Source organism: Salmo salar, chromosome ssa03, assembly GCF_905237065.1.
Source record: "Salmo salar chromosome ssa03, Ssal_v3.1, whole genome shotgun sequence".
NCBI lineage: Eukaryota > Metazoa > Chordata > Actinopteri > Salmoniformes > Salmonidae > Salmo > Salmo salar.
Window position 1 is genome coordinate 84,217,954 of NC_059444.1, and position 18,951 is coordinate 84,236,904.

Below are 18,951 nucleotides of genomic sequence, written 5' to 3' on the forward strand. Positions count from 1 at the left end.
GGCAGGCTGGCAGGCAGCGCGCCGGCAGGCAGGCAGGCACAGAGACAGGCAGGCAGGCAGGCAGGCACAGAGACAGGCAGGCAGGCAGGCAGGCACAGAGACAGGCAGGCAGGCACAGAGACAGGCAGGCAGGCAGGCAGGCACAGAGACAGGCAGGCAGGCAGGCAGGCACAGAGACAGGCAGGCAGGCAGGCAGGCAGGCAGGCACAGAGACAGGCAGGCAGGCAGACAGGCAGGCAGGCAGGCACAGAGACAGGCAGGCAGGCAGGCAGGCAGGCACAGAGACAGGCAGGCAGGCAGGCAGGCACAGAGACAGGCAGGCAGGCAGGCAGGCACAGAGACAGGCAGGCAGGCAGGCAGGCACAGAGACAGGCAGGCAGGCAGGCAGGCACAGAGACAGGCAGGCAGGCAGGCAGGCACAGAGACAGGCAGGCAGGCAGGCAGGCACAGAGACAGGCAGGCAGGCAGGCAGGCACAGAGACAGGCAGGCAGGCAGGCAGGCACAGAGACAGGCAGGCAGGCAGGCAGGCACAGAGACAGGCAGGCAGGCAGGCAGGCACAGAGACAGGCAGGCAGGCACAGAGACAGGCAGGCAGGCAGGCACAGAGACAGGCAGGCAGGCAGGCACAGAGACAGGCAGGCAGGCAGGCAGGCAGGCACAGAGACAGGCAGGCAGGCAGGCAGGCAGGCAGGCACAGAGACAGGCAGGCAGGCAGGCAGGCAGGCACAGAGACAGGCAGGCACGCAGGCACAGAGACAGGCAGGCAGGTAGACAGGCACCGAGACAGGCAGGCACAGAGACAGGCAGGCACAGAGACAGGCAGGCACAGAGACAGGCAGGCACAGAGACAGGCAGGCACAGAGACAGGCACAGAGACAGGCAGGCAGGCAGGCACAGAGACAGGCAGGCAGGCAGGCACAGAGACAGGCAGGCAGGCAGGCACAGAGACAGGCAGGCAGGCAGGCACAGAGACAGGCAGGCAGGCAGGCAGGCACAGAGACAGGCAGGCAGGCAGACAGGCACAGAGACAGGCAGGCACAGAGACAGGCAGGCAGGCAGGCAGACAGGCACAGAGACAGGCAGGCACAGAGACAGGCAGGCAGGCAGGCACAGAGACAGGCAGGCAGCAGAGACAGGCAGGCAGGCAGGCACAGAGACAGGCAGGCAGGCAGGCACAGAGACAGGCAGGCAGGCAGGCAGGCACAGAGACAGGCCCGCAGGCACAGAGGCAGGCAGACAGGCACCGAGGCAGGCAGGCAGGCACCGAGACAGGCAGGCAGGCACCGAGACAGGCAGGCAGGCACAGAGACAGGCAGGCAGGCACGCAGGCACAGAGACAGGCAGGCAGGCACGCAGGCACAGAGACAGGCAGGCAGGCACAGAGACAGGCAGGCAGGCACAGAGACAGGCAGGCAGGCACAGAGACAGGCAGGCAGGCACAGAGACAGGCAGGCAGGTAGACAGGCACAGAGACAGGGCCGCAGGCACAGAGGCAGGCACCGAGACAGGCAGGCAGGCACCGAGACAGGCAGGCAGGCACCGAGACAGGCAGGCAGGCAGGCACCGAGACAGGCAGGCATGCAGGCACAGAGACAGGCAGGCAGGCAGGCACAGAGGCAGGCAGACAGGCACAGAGGCAGGCAGACAGGCACAGAGACAGGCAGGCAGGCAGGCACAGAGACAGGCAGGCAGGCAGGCAGGCACAGAGACAGGCAGGCACAGAGGCAGGCAGGCAGGCACAGAGGCAGGCAGGCAGGCAGGCACCGAGACAGGCAGGCAGGCAGGCACAGAGACAGGCAGGCAGGCAGGCACCGAGACAGGCAGGCAGGCAGGCAGGCACAGAGACAGGCAGGCAGGCAGGCACAGAGACAGGCAGGCAGGCAGGCACCGAGACAGGCAGGCAGGCAGGCACCGAGACAGGCAGGCAGGCAGGCACCGAGACAGGCAGGCAGGCAGGCACCGAGACAGGCAGGCAGGCAGGCACAGAGACAGGCAGGCAGGCAGGCACAGAGACAGGCAGGCAGGCAGGCACAGAGACGTGCAGGCAGGCAGGCACAGAGACGGGCAGGCAGGCAGGCACAGAGACGGGCAGGCAGGCAGGCACAGAGACAGGCAGGCAGGCAGGCACAGAGACGGGCAGGCAGGCAGGCACAGAGACGGGCAGGCACAGAGACAGGCAGGCACAGAGACAGGCAGGCACAGAGACAGGCAGGCAGGCACAGAGACAGGCAGGCACAGAGACAGGCAGGCAGGCAGGCACAGAGGCAGGCAGGCAGGCACAGAGGCAGGCAGGCAGGCACAGAGACAGGCAGGCACAGAGACAGGCAGGCAGGCAGGCACAGAGGCAGGCAGGCACAGAGGCAGGCAGGCAGGCACAGAGGCAGGCAGGCAGGCACAGAGGCAGGCAGGCAGGCACAGAGGCAGGCAGGCAGGCACAGAGGCAGGCAGGCAGGCAGGCACAGAGGCAGGCAGGCAGGCACAGAGGCAGGCAGGCAGGCACAGAGGCAGGCAGGCAGGCACAGAGGCAGGCAGGCACAGAGGCAGGCAGGCACAGAGGCAGGCAGGCACAGAGGCAGGCAGGCACAGAGGCAGGCAGGCACAGAGGCAGGCAGGCAGGCACAGAGGCAGGCAGGCAGGCACAGAGGCAGGCAGGCAGGCAGGCACAGAGGCAGGCAGGCAGGCACAGAGGCAGGCAGGCAGGCACAGAGGCAGGCAGGCAGGCACAGAGGCAGGCAGGCAGGCACAGAGGCAGGCAGGCAGGCAGGCACAGAGGCAGGCAGGCACAGGAGGCAGGCAGGCACAGAGGCAGGCAGGCACAGAGGCAGGCAGGCACAGAGGCAGGCAGGCACAGAGCAGGCAGGCAGGCACAGAGGCAGGCAGGCACAGAGGCAGGCAGGCACAGAGGCAGGCAGGCACAGAGAGGCAGGCAGGCACAGAGGCAGGCAGGCAGGCACAGAGACAGGCAGGCAGGCACAGAGGCAGGCAGGCAGGCACAGAGACAGGCAGGCAGGCACAGAGGCAGGCAGGCAGGCACAGAGACAGGCAGGCAGGCACAGAGGCAGGCAGGCAGGCACAGAGGCAGGCAGGCAGGCACAGAGGCAGGCAGGCAGGCACAGAGGCAGGCAGGCAGGCACAGAGGCAGGCAGGCAGGCACAGAGGCAGGCAGGCAGGCACAGAGGCAGGCAGGCAGGCACAGAGGCAGGCAGGCAGGCACAGAGGCAGGCAGGCAGGCACAGAGGCAGGCAGACAGGCACAGAGGCAGGCAGGCAGGCACAGAGACAGGCAGGCAGGCAGACAGGCACAGAGACAGGCAGGCAGGCAGACAGGCACAGAGACAGGCAGGCAGGCACCATTCCCCTCTACTTTCCTTACCTTCTGTCCTCTTATCTTTCCTTTTAAGTTGACTTTCTCAATTTCACTCTAACTTTTCCTCACATTCCATACTTCCCTTCTTCCCACTAATTTCTCTCGCGCGCGCTCTCCCTTGCGTTCTCTCATGCTCTCGCTCTCTGTTGGTATGTATTCCTTATGCCTCTCATCTCCAGCTGAAGGGTTATTCCTTATGTCTCTCTCTCCCTCTCATCTCATCTCATCTCCAGCTGAAAGGTTATTCCTTATGTCTCTCTCTCTCTGTCTCGTCTCATCTCCGGTTGAAGGGTTATTCCTTATGTCTCTGTCTCATCTCCAGCTGAAGGGTTATTCCTTATGTCTCTTTTTCTCTCTGTCTCGTCTCCAGCTGAAGAGTTATTCCTTATGTCTCTCTCTCTCTCTGTCTCGTCTCATCTCCGGTTGAAGGGTTATTCCTTATGTTTTTCTCTGTCTCGTCTCCAGCTGAAGGGGTATTCCCAGGAGAAGATTCCAGCTGAGGTGGACCGGATCATCAGGATCCTGAACCTGGAGGACAAGCGGCATTCCCACTCCAAGACCCTGTCAGGTGGGATGAAGAGGAAACTATCCATCGGCATCGGCCTCATCGGAGACTCCAAGGTCAGTATTGGATTGCGTCCCAAATGCCACCCATTTCCCTATTCAAGTGCACTGCTCTTGACCCGACGGTATTGTCTTGTCACTCAATTCAAAATGACTTTATTATCCCCAGAGGGTTAGTTAGCGTGGCATTGTCAAAGTACAGGCATACCATAATTGCATGAATAAATACATATCCTTTTGACTTTTTCCACATTTTGTGTTACAGCCTGCATTTAAAATGGATTAAGTTGAGATTGTTGTCACTGGCCTAAACACAATACCTCATAATGTCAAAGTGGAATTATGTAGTTTTTTTTATGTACGAAAAATATAACGCTGAAATGTCTTGAGTCAATAAGTATTCAACCCGTTTGTTATGGCAAGCCTAAATAAGTTTAGGAGTAAATATTTGCTTAACAAGTCACGTAATAAGTTGCATGGACTCACTCTGTTTGCAATAATAGTGTTTAACATGATTTTTGAATGACTACCTCATCTCTGTAACCCACATATACAATATGTAAGGCCCCTCAGTCTAGAAGTGAATTTCAAACACAAATTCAACCACAGGGAGGTTTTCCAATGCCTCGCAAAGAAGGGCACCTATATGTAGATAAAAAATGTATTAGACATTGAATATCCCTTTGGGCATGGTGAAGTTATTAATTACACTTTTGATGGTGTATCAATACACCCAGTAACTACAAAGATACAGGCGTCCTTCCTAACTCAGTTGCCGGAGAGGAAGGAAACCGTTTAGGGGTTTCACCATGAGGTCAATGGTGACTTTAAAACAGTTACAGAGTTTAATTACTATGAGAACTGAGGATGGATCAACAATAATGTAGTTAGTCCACACCTAATTGACAGAGTGAAAAGAAGGAAACCTGTACAGAATACAAATATTCCAAAACACGCATCATGTTTGCAACAAGGCACTGAACTAATACTGAAACAAAATTGCAAAGAACTTCACTTTTTGTCCTGAATATAAAGTGTTATGTTTGGGGCAAATCCAGTACAACACATTACTGAGTACCACTTTTCATATTTTCAAACATCGGGGTGGCTGCATTGTGTTATGGGTGTGCTTGAAATTGTTAAGGACTGAGGAGTTTTTCAGGATAAAAAAATAAACGGAATGGAGCTAAGCACAGGCAAAATCCTAGAGGAAAACCTGGTTCTGTCTGCTTTCCACCAGAAATTGGGAGATGAGTTCACCTTTCAGCAGGACAATAACCTAAGGCCAAATATACACTGGAGTTGCTTACCAAGAAGTCAGTAAATGTTGCTGAGTTAGATTTTCAAGTAGATTTAAGTCAAAACTGTATGGCAAGACCTGAACATGGGTGTCTAGCAATGATTAACAACCAAATTGACAGCCCTAGAAGAATTTAGAAAATAATAAATGGCCAAATATTGCACAATCCATGTGTGGAAAGCTCTTAGAGACTGACCCAGCCTACTCACAGCTGTAATCAATGCCAAAAGTGTTTCTACAAAGTATTGACTTGGGGGTGTGAATACTTAGGTAAATTGGACTTTTGTTTATTTAATTTTCAAGACATTTAAAAAAATTCCTAAAAACATGTTTTCACTTTGTCATTATGGGGTATTGTTTGTAGATGGGTGAGAAAAACAATCTATGAAATCCATTTTGAATTTGGGCTGTAACACAACAAAATGTGGTATGAATACTTGATGCACTGTATGTGGCTATTTCAACACATCTTACCCCTCTGGCTCTTTCTCTGTCCCTTCCATCCCTCAATCTTCCCCTTCCTCCACCCCCCCTCCCTGTCTCAATCTTTTTGTCCATCCATCCTTCCATCTCACCACTTCTCCCCTCCAGGTGGTGATGTTGGATGAGCCCACATCGGGCATGGACCCGTCGGCACGGCGGGCCACCTGGGACCTGCTCCAGGGCGAGAAGCGCGGGCGCACCATCCTGCTGACTACGCACTTCATGGACGAGGCCGACCTGCTGGGGGACCGTATAGTCATCATGGCTGGGGGAGAGCTGCAGTGCTGCGGCTCGCCGCTGTTTCTCAAGAACAAATATGGTGAGAGGAGGGAGGGAGAAAAAGAAGAATGGGTAGAGAGGGAAGAGAGGAGGGATGATAAAATGAACAGGTGTGATGGAGAGGTTGTAGAAACAGAGAGAAGAGAAGAGGTGGAATGTAGTGGTGAAAAGAAAAGGGTTGGATAGAAGGGGTGAGAAGTGGGAGTGGTGGGAGTGAAGACTACAAGACAGAACAGTGTGAATAACTAGTAGTTATGAGGTGAGGTTAGAATGTCATGAGGGGATAGGAGAGTGATTCAGAGATCTAACTTTATCCTCCTGCATCTCAGGTGCTGGCTACCACATGGTGATCGTGAAGGACGCGCTGTGCAACGTGTCTGAGATCACACGGCTGGTCCACATGTACGTTCCCAATGCCACGCTGGAGAGCAGTGCTGGGGCTGAGCTCTCATACATTCTGCCCAAAGAGAGCACCAACCGGTAAGACAAAATCAATACCCAATCTCACACAGGCCATCAGTGCCGATGGCCACAGCTCGGTGTTTAGTGTGACACATACTATTTTTGTCAGTCTATTTTGATGAGCCCAAGTTGGGTCCAATCTGAGGGTGTTGCTGCTTGCTACAGTATGATTACAGACACCTCTACTTCTAGAGGTAAGGGTCATGTTTCAAGCAGATATATAGCTTATGTCCCAAATGGCACCCTATTCCCTATTTAGTGCGCTACTTTTGACCTGGTGAAAAGTAGTGCAGTAAAACAGGAATAGGGTGGTATTTTGGTCCCTGCCATCGTTGTTGGTTTTATCTGGAGGCAGTATAGACTGACTGTTGAGGTTGTTTAACGACCTGTGATGTAACCATAGATCCCCATGACAGAAGACTGTTTTAGACCCGGGTCTGACTGATCTCTGATGGATCAACGTTCTTCCCTCTCCAGGTTTGAGCTGCTGTTTGCAGAGCTGGAGATGAACAGAGAGGAGCTGGGCATCGCCAGCTATGGAGCCTCTGTCACCACCATGGAGGAGGTCTTCCTCAGGTATGGGATCACACACTCACCACAGCTCCCAGGGAGAGTACCAGCTAGGTCTGGACCTCTCACCACAGCTCCCAGGGAGAGTACCAGCTAGGTCTGGACCTCTCACCACAGCTCCCAGGAAGAGTACCTGCTAGGTCTGGACCTCTCACCACAGCTCCCAGGGAGAGTACCAGCTAGGTCTGGACCTCTCACCACAGCTCCCAGGAAGAGTACCTGCTAGGTCTGGACCTCTCACCACAGCTCCCAGGGAGAGTACCAGCTAGGTCTGGACCTCTCACCACAGCTCCCAGGGAGAGTACCAGTTAGGTCTGGACCTCTCACCACAGCTCCCAGGGAGAGTACCAGCTAGGTCTGGACCTCTCACCACAGCTCCCAGGGAGAGTACCAGCTAGGTCTGGACCTCTCACCACAGCTCCCAGGGAGAGTACCAGCTAGGTCTGGACCTCTCACCACAGCTCCCAGGGAGAGTACCAGCTAGGTCTGGACCTCTCACCACAGCTCCCAGGGAGAGTACCAGCTAGGTCTGGACCTCTCACCACAGCTCCCAGGGAGAGTACCAGCTAGGTCTGGACCTCTCACCACAGCTCCCAGGGAGAGTACCAGCTAGGTCTGGACCTCTCAACACAGCTCCCAGGGAGAGTACCAGCTAGGTCTGGACCTCTCACCACAGCTCCCAGGGAGAGTACCAGCTAGGTCTGGACCTCTCACCACAGCTCCCAGGGAGAGTACCAGCTAGGTCTGGACCTCTCACCACAGCTCCCAGGGAGAGTACCAGTTAGGTCTGGACCTCTCACCACAGCTCCCAGGGAGAGTACCAGCTAGGTCTGGACCTCTCACCACAGCTCCCAGGGAGAGTACCAGCTAGGTCTGGACCTCTCACCACAGCTCCCAGGGAGAGTACCAGCTAGGTCTGGACCTCTCACCACAGCTCCCAGGGAGAGTACCAGCTAGGTCTGGACCTCTCACCACAGCTCCCAGGGAGAGTACCAGCTAGGTCTGGACCTCTCACCACAGCTCCCAGGGAGAGTACCAGCTAGGTCTGGACCTCTCAACACAGCTCCCAGGGAGAGTACCAGCTAGGTCTGGACCTCTCACCACAGCTCCCAGGGAGAGTACCAGCTAGGTCTGGACCTCTCACCACAGCTCCCAGGGAGAGTACCTTTACTTAAAGCCTGCAGTTGTAATAAATATTAACACTTGTCATGAGTATGTATGTACCTGCAGACTTTTAAGTGTACACACAAACATATATATATATACATATATATATACACACACACACACACCTGTGGCGGTCGATGCCGTTTAAGATGATGGAGGATGATTTGTTTCATGCGCATGGCTTTATTTCTATTACAGCATATTGGATAACTGTCTTTCATATTCCATTCAGCCAGTTCAATGTAACAGTGATAGGTTTAGTCTACTACATGATACTCACATGTTCCCTATACTCATCATGAGGTTGCTACAACCTAGCCTGTGAATGAAAGTTTACAACGTAGGTGCACACAGGTCGAGAGAAACATTTGAAGTGACAGACAGTGACACATGCAATACCGCCTTGCACAATCTTGCCTGCGTCTAGCTGATCTAGGGTGTAATCATTAGTCTAACAGTGACAAATGAGAGTTTCTATTGGACAAATTCAGGAATGTTTATCCCTGTTTCGTTCCGTGTGCTTCCGTTTAAGAAATGTTTTTCAACAAATCTGTGGAATGAATACACCCCTGATCACTAGTGAACATTTGTTTCATAGCAGCCATGTTGTATTCCTTCTCACATCTATGCTCTCTCCTCCTCTCACCTTTTCCCTTCGCTTGTGGACGTCTTCAATGCACAACACATCAGCTGTATATGACCAGGCGAAGAAACCTTTCCAAGCCAAACCATATCATAACCACTAAAGCCTACATCATTGTCACCATATTAGCTAAAGTAACGTCCTAGTCAACGTAGCTAATAGAAAAAACACGTTACTAAACCCGCTACAATCATGCACTAACGTTAGTGTGCAGTCAGTAAACAGTTTAGCAGTTACACCGGCAGGCCCCGGTGGCAATACATTAGTAAAATCAAAAGCTTACCTTGACTTGGAAGAGTTCCAGTGTTGTGTTGGATAGTCATAGCCAGCTAGCTATCATGGCATCCCTCTGTATGAGCAGGGGGTTTGAGTAGGCTAAACTAGCTAGCTGCATTTGCTAGCTAAGTGAAACTGAAAGTAAAAAAAAAAGACAATCTCTCTCTTGCTTCTCTTTCATTTTGGAAGAAATTAATTTAACTGTTCACCTATTGTCTTTATCTCTCTTTGAGTCAACTACTCACCACATTTGGTGCACTGCAGTGCTAGCTAGCTGTATCTTATGCTTTCAGTACTAAATTCATTCTCTGTTCCTTTGATTTTGTGGACAACATGTCAGTTCATGCTGCCAGAGCTCTGATAGATTGGAGGATGTCTCCCGGAAGTTGTAATAATTACTGTGTAAGTCTATGGAAGGGGGTGAGAACCATGAGCCTCCTAGGTTTTATATTGAAATCACTGTACCCAGAGGAGGACGGAAGCTAGCTGTCCTCCGGCTATGCCATGGTGCTACCCTACAGAGGGCTGTTGAGGCTACTGTAGACCTTCACTGCAAAAAAAAGTGTGTTTTAATCAATGATTTGGTGACGTGAATATATTTTGTATAGTTTTATCTAAAAAAGATAACTTTTTATACATTTTTATTTTTCTGAGGAGGATGGTCCCCCCCTGAGCAATTATTTCTGCCTCTGTGTTTAAAGCGTCTTTGTGTGTGTGTGTTTTCGAGCATATTTTAATGTGTGTGTGTTTCGGGGGGGTGCATACATGCATGTCTTTGTGTTACTGTCTGGTAGTATAGTTTGTTTGTGGGCACGTGGTTTTTCAGTAGAACACAGCTGTGAAGGCTCTAAACAGGATATAGCAATTACCTCCAAAATATCTCATTTCAGGCTTCATTATTTTTACCTCACAATGTGAGTCTATCAGTGAGTGTCTCCATCATTACCCGTATACAAAAGCCTCATTAATCCTCTATTTGAGGTTTCTTTTCAACTCCACTAAAAGCCACCATCTTAACACGTGTTCAGTCTGTACATACCCTGGCTATTACATTCAGCCTCTTTCCATTATCAATTTCATTCAGCTTTATTCCCACCCAGCTCTCTGAAGGGGTGGACCATCTACATTAGTCCTGCCATTTCAGTTTCATTTCAAATATACTGAAAGCCACCTAATTTAACACCTGTTCAGACTGTTCCTACCTTGGCCAAGTCATTTCCGCATCTTTTCATCTTACTACATATGCGGTCTCTTGGCCATTATCAATTTCATACAGCTACTGCAGAGGCCCTGAGTCCATTTTCATTTTCACACCCTGGATAGGGGTCTCGTTGACCACTTATAGAACTGTTAGATTAATCTCTTTGAGGGGGGCGCTGCCTGTGTCAGGCGTTGTGGAGATTGGCTGGCTGAATTAATCATTCATTTCAAACGGACCGAAATAGCGTTCTGGCTATTGTGGTTGTCCAAGTTCCTGTTCTTCCCCTCAGAGAGTGAGAAGGCGAGAGAGAGTTAGCAGGGCTGGAATGACATAAAATGCTCACCATCACCAATAACACAAACACACTCCCACTTATTAAGTACTCTCCGATGAGCTCCTTTGTTTGGTGTACAATAGACCCCGGGGTGTGTTCCTGAGTTCTGTGAAGAGATTTCAGCATCAACATCCATTGATTCACACAGAGTGCTCTCTCCATAATCCACTTCCGGAACACAAAGATTCATCCAATTATGAATGAATATGTTTCATGTCTATAAATACATTTGTACAGTCTAAAACGGTCAAGATGTCATATAGTACAAAGGTTCCTACGTTCTTCCGGACCACCTGACATGATTATGAAAAACTGGAAAAATGGATCCCGAAACTAAAGTTTCCTGGTCAGGACACATGGTCTGGAAAAACTCAGCATAGTTAATTGAATTTACAGATGAATTGAATTATGTCATAATCTAATACTAGGTATCTAACTACTGTAAATTGTATATTTCCTTATGTTGTCCTGATAAAGCTCCATTCAGTAGGGAAGCTCAGTTAAATTGTTATAACTAAGTTCATCCCTGTCTACTGTCAGAGTAGAGAAGTTACTGTCAGAGTAGAGAAGTTACTGTCAGACTAGAGAAGTCCACTAAGTTGTATTCATCCCTGTGTACTGTCAGACTAGAGAAGTCCACTAAGTTGTATTCATCCCTGTGTACTGTCAGACTAGAGAAGTCCACTAAGTTGTATTCATCCCTGTGTACTGTCAGAGTAGAGAAGTCCACTAAGTTGTATTCATCCCAGTGTACTGTCAGAGTAGAGAAGTTACTGTCAGAGTAGAGAAGTCCACTAAGTTGTATTGGTCCCTGTGTACTGTCAGACTAGAGAAGTTCACTAAGTTGTATTCATCCCTGTGTACTGTCAGAGTAGAGAAGTCCACTAAGTTGTATTGGTCCCTGTGTACTGTCAGAGTAGAGAAGTCCACTAAGTTGTATTGGTCCCTGTGTACTGTCAGAGTAGAGAAGTCCACTAAGTTGTATTCATCCCTGTGTACTGTCAGAGTAGAGAAGTCCACTAAGTTGTATTGGTCCCTGTGTACTGTCAGACTAGAGAAGTCCACTAAGTTGTATTCATCCCTGTGTACTGTCAGAGTAGAGAAGTTCACTAAGTTGTATTCATCCCTGTGTACTGTCAGACTGTCAGAGTAGAGAAGTCCACTAAGTTGTATTGGTCCCTGTGTACTGTCAGAGTAGAGAAGTCCACTAAGTTGTATTGATCCCTGTGTACTGTCAGAGTAGAGAAGTCCACTAAGTTGTATTCATCCCTGTGTACTGTCAGAGTAGAGAAGTCCACTAAGTTGTATTGATCCCTGTGTACTGTCAGAGTAGAGAAATGCACTTTTTTTTATGTTTGTATTTCCTCATGCGAGTCCTTAGAGTGGTGAAGCTGTTGGTCTCTAGCCTGGACATCCAGGGTTTGGGTTAGATACACTGCTACTGTACTAAGCTGTACATTGTTGTGTATTTCCAGAGTGGGGAAGCTGGTGGATTCTAGCCTGGACATCCAGGCCATCCAGCTGCCGGCGCTGCAGTACCAACACGAGAGACGCTCCCATGACTGGACCATGGACGACACCAGCAGCTACAGCGGCATGACGGACGTCACCGACTTCACTGACAGCGGCACGCTCATCTCCGAGGACTGCTCCAACATCAAGCTCAACACCGGGGTGAGAGAGGAGAGTTTTTGTGTGTGAGTTCAGACAGGAAGTAAGCTAAATGTCAATATAGAAGGTTGCCTGTTAACACATCTTCTCTTTCTGTCATCAACATGGTTTATTAATAGGAACGTTTAGGAGCTTACAAAATATAGGAACATACTGTATTAAATCAGAGATTATATGGAAATAATGTGTGTCTGTCTCTTTCTGTCTTTCTGTCTGTCTTTGTCTGTTTTTCTTTCTGTCTGTCTTTGTCTGTCTGTCTGTCTGTCTGTCTGTCTGTCTGTCTGTCTGTCTGTCTGTCTGTCTGTCTGTCTGTCTGTCTGTCTGTCTGTCTGTCTGTCTGTCTGTCTGTCTGTCTGTCTGTGTCTCTCTCTCTCTCTCTCTCTCTCTCAGGCCAGACTGTACATGCAGCAGTTCTATGCCATGTTCCTGAAGCGGGCGCTCTATAGCTGGAGGAACTGGAAGGTGATTGTGGCCCAGTTCCTGGTGCCCCTGGTGTTCACTGTGCTGGCCCTGGTGGTGGCAAAGACCTTCCCCGGGCGCCACGACTCACCGCAACTGAGGCTGGCACTGGGCCGCTATGGCCCCACCACTGTGCCCGTGGCCCTGGAGCCCGGCAAGGGACCGCTGGCAATTGCCCTGGCACAGGTGTATTCCTCGCAATTGGCTGCCCAGAAAGCCCAGGATGTCAATATTAGCGGTAAGCGTGTCAGCATGTTGGAAGGGATCACTAGTTATTTGAGATGAAAGGTGATTTGTAGATCAGTGATTCTGTGCAGTTGTCTGCAATGTAGTCAATCTCAGACACGCATGGTGGAAGCTACTTCAGGCTTTAGACCATAGAGATGCACCCATGGAAAAGGCTTGTCTTTACTGATCCACCCTATCCACTGCTTCTTCTCCTCAGACTTCACAGAGTACGTGCTCACCAAGACCGAGGAGGAGGGCGGGGCATTCAACGAGCGCTGCGTGGTGGGTGCATCGTTCAGCGGCGGCACGGGGAAGTTCGTCAAGGTCACGGCCTACTTCAATAACCAGGGCTACCACACGGCCGCTACAGCCCTGATGATGGTGGACAACACCCTGTTCAAAATGCTGGCAGGGCCCAATGCATCGATTATGACGGGAAACATGCCCATGCCCCGCAACATCTCCGAGAGCGCCCAGAGTCAGCTGACAGAGTGAGTGGGGAGTGGGGAGTATGGAGGGGAAGGAGGGAGGGAGGGATGGATGGTGGTATGGAAGTGGAGAGGGTGTTATGAAAAGAGGGGATAAGAAAGGAAGGGAGAATGGATGAAAAAAGAGGAGAGAAGGAGACGAGGGTATGGAAGGAACACAGGTGTTATCTTGAACACATTTGAGAAGAGGAGTGAATGTTTAGTTGGGTACTCTGCATGAGCCACTCTGACTCAGTCCATAACTTCCTTATTGTTTTTAGATAGAAGTTGACTTTTCCATCAACCACCTTGTTTTGGGTCCTTATTCTTGTCTATCCTTTAAACACCTGTGGTCAACACATCCCTTACAGCCACTAAACCCCAATTAAACCAGTGTACTTCCCAAATGGCAACCTATTCCTTACAGAGTGCACTACTTTTCACCATGGCCCATAGGGCTCTGGTCAAAAGTAGTACACTATGTAGGGAATAGGGTGCCATTTGGGATGCACATCCAGTCGATGAGCTCCCGGCCCTGCTGGATGTCTGGCTGGATCGATGGGGAAGCAACAGAGGCTGATAACAAGTTAGAATCTGAGGGGGAGATATTGACCACCATTCATCAGGAGGTGTTTTTTAGAGGTGAGAGGATGGAGAGAGATTGGTAGTGGCTCGGTCAGGGAAGGTATATTGATGGGAGGAAGGATGGAGTGAAAGAAGGATGAGAGGATAGAGGTCTGGTGAAGATGTTCTCCTGGGTATCAGGATATTCATTGTTTCATGATACTCATCTCTTTCTCTCCCTCCTTTTCCCCTCTGCCTGCCGACCTCACCACTCAATATATCATTTGCTTCCTCCCTTACTTTTTTTTCTTTTTTTCTGTCACTCCTCCCAGCTCCATGCCCTTCTTTATTTTCTTCCTGCCTTTTTTTTTTACCCTCCTCTCTTCCGTCTCGCTCGCTCTCTCTCTTCCGTCTCGCTCACTCTCTCTCTTCCGTCTCGCTCGCTCTCTCACTCGCTCTCTCAATTCAATTAAAATTGCTTTTTTCACATGGAAAGTTTAGGGACTGTTTAAATAGTAACCCTCCCCCTCTCTCACTCCTTCCCTCCTCGACACAGAGGTCAGACGGGCTTCGCCATCGCCATCAACCTGATGTATGGCATGGCATCCCTGTCCAGTACCTTCGCCCTGCTCCTGGTCACAGAGCGTTCACTCAAGTCCAAGCACGTACAGCAGGTCAGCGGCGTCTACCTCTCCAACTTCTGGTTCTCTGCACTGCTCTGGGACCTGGTCAACTTCTTCCTGCCCTGCATGCTCATGCTGGTCAGTACCATCTGGATTTACTTAAAGGCCCAATGCAGCTGTTTTTATATTAATATCAAATCATTTCTGGGTAACAATTAAGTAAATTACTGTGATTGTTTTCAATGAAAATGGTCCAAAATAAACAAAGTAAGTTTCTTAGCAATAGCAATTTCTGAAGCAAGAATTTTGCTAGGACTGTCTGTTAATGGTATGAGTGGGGAGGGGAATACTGAAAACTAGCTGCTATCCAAACACTCCCTCCCAACAGGTGGTGTTCCGGGCGTTTGGGGTCAAGGCCTTCATAGCAGACAACCACCTGGTTGATGTGTTATTAATCCTGCTGCTATATGGCTGGGCCGTCATCCCCCTCATGTACCTGCTCAGCTTCCTGTTCTCTGCCGCTGCCACCGCCTACACCCGCCTCACCATCTTCAACATCATCAGCGGCACCGCCACCTTCCTCACCGTCACCATCATGACCATCCCAGGTGAGAGCCAGGGCCAGGATACTAGATACTAGCGTTTCACACTATCGTGTCGACCCAAACCAAACTGTGCCGCCTCTGATATTTTCAGGATGGTCCAGCAACTGTGGGGATGCGTAGCAAGCACATCTTGGCCCAGTTTGGTTCTGAGGTGTGAAAAGTCCTTAGGTCTACTGGAACACTGAACCTTTAGGCAGCTCAGAGACTACACTTCTAACTACATGGGGAATCATTATGATTTGGCGATTTCGAGCCTGTTTCTCTGCTAGTAAACAGCGAAAAAGAACGAACCCCTACTGCACACTGGTGCACTTCTTTGCTTCAGAACTGGGGATAAGGCTGGCAAAATACGCTGTGGAAATACATTTGATGACTTTCTCTTACCTTGATTCTCTTATCTCATTTCCTCTCCTTCTCCTGTTTCCCCTTCTCTCCTCTTCTTCCCATCCTCTCCTTCTCCTGTTTCCCCTTCTCTCCTCTTCTTCTCATCCTCTCCTTCTCCTGTTTCCCCTTCTCTCCTCGTCTTCCCATCCTCTCCTCCTCCTGTTTCCCCTTCTCTCCTCTTCTTCCCATCCTCTCCTCCTCCTGTTTCCCCTTCTCTCCTCTTCTTCCCATCCTCTCCTCCTCCTGTTTCCCCTTCTCTCCTCTTCTTCCCATCCTCTCCTCCTCCTGTTTCCCCTTCTCTCCTCTTCTTCCCATCCTCTCCTCCTCCTGTTTCCCCTTCTCTCCTCTTCTTCCCATCCTCTCCTCCTCCTGTTTCCCCTTCTCTCCTCTTCTTCTCATCCTCTCCTCCTCCTGTTTCCCCTTCTCTCCTCTTCTTCCCATCCTCTCCTCCTCCTGTTTCCCCTTCTCTCCTCTTCTTCCCATCCTCTCCTCCTCCTGTTTCCCCTTCTCTCCTCTTCTTCTCATCCTCTCCTCCTCCTGTTTCCCCTTCTCTCCTCTTCTTCCCATCCTCTCCTCCTCCTGTTTCCCCTTCTCTCCTCTTCTTCCCATCCTCTCCTTCTCCTGTTTCCCCTCCTCCTCTTCTTCCCATCCTCTCCTCCTCCTGTTTCCCCTCCTCTCCTCTTCTTCCCATCCTCTCCTTCTCCTGTTTCCCCTTCTCTCCTCTTCTTCCCATCCTCTCCTCCTCCTGTTTCCCCTTCTCTCCTCTTCTTCCCATCCTCTCCTCCTCCTGTTTCCCCTTCTCTCCTCTTCTTCTCATCCTCTCCTCCTCCTGTTTCCCCTTCTCTCCTCTTCTTCCCATCCTCTCCTCCTCCTGTTTCCCCTTCTCTCCTCTTCTTCCCATCCTCTCCTCCTCCTGTTTCCCCTTCTCTCCTCTTCTTCCCATCCTCTCCGTCTCCTGTTTCCCCTCCTCCTCTCTTCTCCCCCTCCCAGAGCTAAATCTACAGGACCTGTCTCGTAACCTGGACAAGGTGTTCCTGCTCTTCCCTAACTACTGCCTGGGCATGTCCTTCAGCCAGTTCTACCAGAACTACCAGTTCATCACCTTCTGCACCTCCAACCCCATTGCCACGGCCTTCTGCCGTGCTTTGAGTGAGTACTGTGTTCTCCTACAGCAGGGAGACAGCAGCTGTAGCTGTATCACAGTGTCTGTAGTTCAGTAGGAATACCTATTGTATTAGTAGTTTCTTTGGGAGGGGGTGGGGACCAAAAATATAGAGGATTATTTTATGGGACAATATACAAATGTTATTGAGAAAGATAATTTGAATAATAAAATGTTACTGTGTAAATATATGTATTGGTTCTCTTCATTTTGATAGAGATACAAATGTAATGAGTAAAAGGTTGTTTATTGATGTGATTTTTTTTTTATATATATATATTTTTTTACAGATTTTAAGGTTGATGTTATATTTAGGGTGGGGCGCCAGAATAAAAAATATAAAATAAAAATGGGTCTCCGGAAATGCTGCCGAAAAATAAAAAATGGGCTCCGCTGAAAAGGTTTGAATACCACTGTGTTACATGATATGTAGTTGTAGTAATATTGTGATGATGATCACAATAATGTTGATGAGAAGGATTCTAACTATGACGATGGTAATGAGGATGATGAAGAACCTGTCATGCTATTTTCTAGTTAACCCTTCGTAGCCATGACTGGTGCTCCTCCCTCTTCCAGACATCACGTACCAGGAGAACTACTTCTCCATGTCAGAGCCGGGGGTGGGGCGTTTTCTGGTGGCCCTGTCCCTGCAGGGTGTAGTCTTCATCACCCTCCTCTTCATCATCGAGATGCAGTGTGTCAAAACCCTCCGCCGCTTCCTCACCCGCCTCGCCAGCAGACGTAAACAGGTCAGAAGGGGAGGGGCCAGAGAGTTGACTATAGGGTGCTGCCTCATGCCCCGGGTGGGCGGAGTTTTCAGAAAATGTGCCCACGTGATGCCCTGAGCGAGATTAAACTAATGCCCCATTTGTTTATATAGGGCTGTAGTCGAGAGCAAATTCAGAAATTTCAGATTTCTGAAAAACTGGTATAATTTTGGTGTGGTTGGCTACATGTCAAAATTCAACATTACTGTTCCCTGCTGCAATTTCTTACAGCTGTATTATGCCAGTAGTGTAAAAAGACCTCATTGATAATGACAGTCAGTATGTCTCCTAGCTGCCTCTGATGGGGGATGTGGCCCTACTGCCGGAGGACAGGGACGTAGCGGAGGAGAGGAAGAGGGTTCTGGAGTGTTCGCCCATAGTAGAGTCTATGGTGGGGAGCCCACTCATACTGCAGGACCTCAGCAAGGTACAGCAACCTGTCTGTTAGTCTGGTCTCCCTCCCAGAGGCATCTAGTAGTGGTGAGGGTCTGTCTGTCTGTCTGTCTGTCTGTCTGTCTGTCTGTCTGTCTGTCTGTCTGTCTGTCTGTCTGTCTGGCGCTCTCTCTCCCTCCAGTTCTACAGCAGTGATCTCCCTCCCTCCAGTTCTACAGCAGTGATCTCCCTCCCTCCCTCCAGGTATACAGCAGTGATCTCCCTCCCTCCCTCCAGGTATACAGCAGTGATCTCCCTCCCTCCCTCCAGGTATACAGCAGTGATCTCCCTCCCTCCCTCCAGGTATACAGCAGTGATCTCCCTCCCTCCCTCCAGGTATACAGCAGTGATCTCCCTCCCTCCCTCCAGGTATACAGCAGTGATCTCCCTCCCTCCCTCCAGTTATACAGCAGTGATCTCCCTCCCTCCCTCCAGGTATACAGCAGTGATCTCCCTCCCTCCCTCCAGGTCTACAGCAGTGATCTCCCTCCCTCCCTCCAGGTATACAGCAGTGATCTCCCTCCCTCCCTCCAGGTATACAGCAGTGATCTCCCTCCCTCCCTCCCTCCAGGTATACAGCAGTGATCTCCCTCCCTCCCTCCCCTCCAGGTATACAGCAGTGATCTCCCTCCCTCCCTCCAGGTATACAGCAGTGATCTCCCTCCCTGCCTCCAGGTATACAGCTGTGATCTCCCTCCCTGCCTCCAGGTATACAGCTGTGATCTCCCTCCCTGCCTCCAGGTATACAGCTGTGATCTCCCTCCCTCCCTCCCTCCAGGTATACAGCTGTGATCTCCCTCCCTCCCTCCAGGTATACAGCAGTGATCTCCCTCCCTCCCTCCAGGTATACAGCAGTGATCTCCCTCCCTCCCTCCAGGTATACAGCAGTGATCTCCCTCCCTCCCTCCCTCCCTCCCTCCAGGTATACAGCAGTGATCTC

General features: G+C 50.7%; 1 protein-coding gene across 2 annotated transcripts in view; it reads left to right on the forward strand.

Annotated features, from left to right (window-relative positions):
- The window catches only part of LOC106593499 (phospholipid-transporting ATPase ABCA3), a 112,316-nt gene that overhangs the window by 67,067 nt on the left and 26,298 nt on the right, over window positions 1-18,951 (forward strand). For both annotated transcript variants that reach the window (XM_045715660.1, XM_045715661.1), the window contains exons 14-25: window positions 3,833-3,988; window positions 5,823-6,033; window positions 6,323-6,473; window positions 6,933-7,031; window positions 12,122-12,320; window positions 12,708-13,014; window positions 13,222-13,495; window positions 14,592-14,796; window positions 15,047-15,266; window positions 16,638-16,796; window positions 17,389-17,561; window positions 17,872-18,006. In XM_045715660.1, coding sequence (XP_045571616.1) covers window positions 3,833-3,988; window positions 5,823-6,033; window positions 6,323-6,473; window positions 6,933-7,031; window positions 12,122-12,320; window positions 12,708-13,014; window positions 13,222-13,495; window positions 14,592-14,796; window positions 15,047-15,266; window positions 16,638-16,796; window positions 17,389-17,561; window positions 17,872-18,006 — 2,289 coding nt within the window. The remainder of the gene's footprint in view (window positions 1-3,832; window positions 3,989-5,822; window positions 6,034-6,322; window positions 6,474-6,932; window positions 7,032-12,121; window positions 12,321-12,707; window positions 13,015-13,221; window positions 13,496-14,591; window positions 14,797-15,046; window positions 15,267-16,637; window positions 16,797-17,388; window positions 17,562-17,871; window positions 18,007-18,951) is intronic.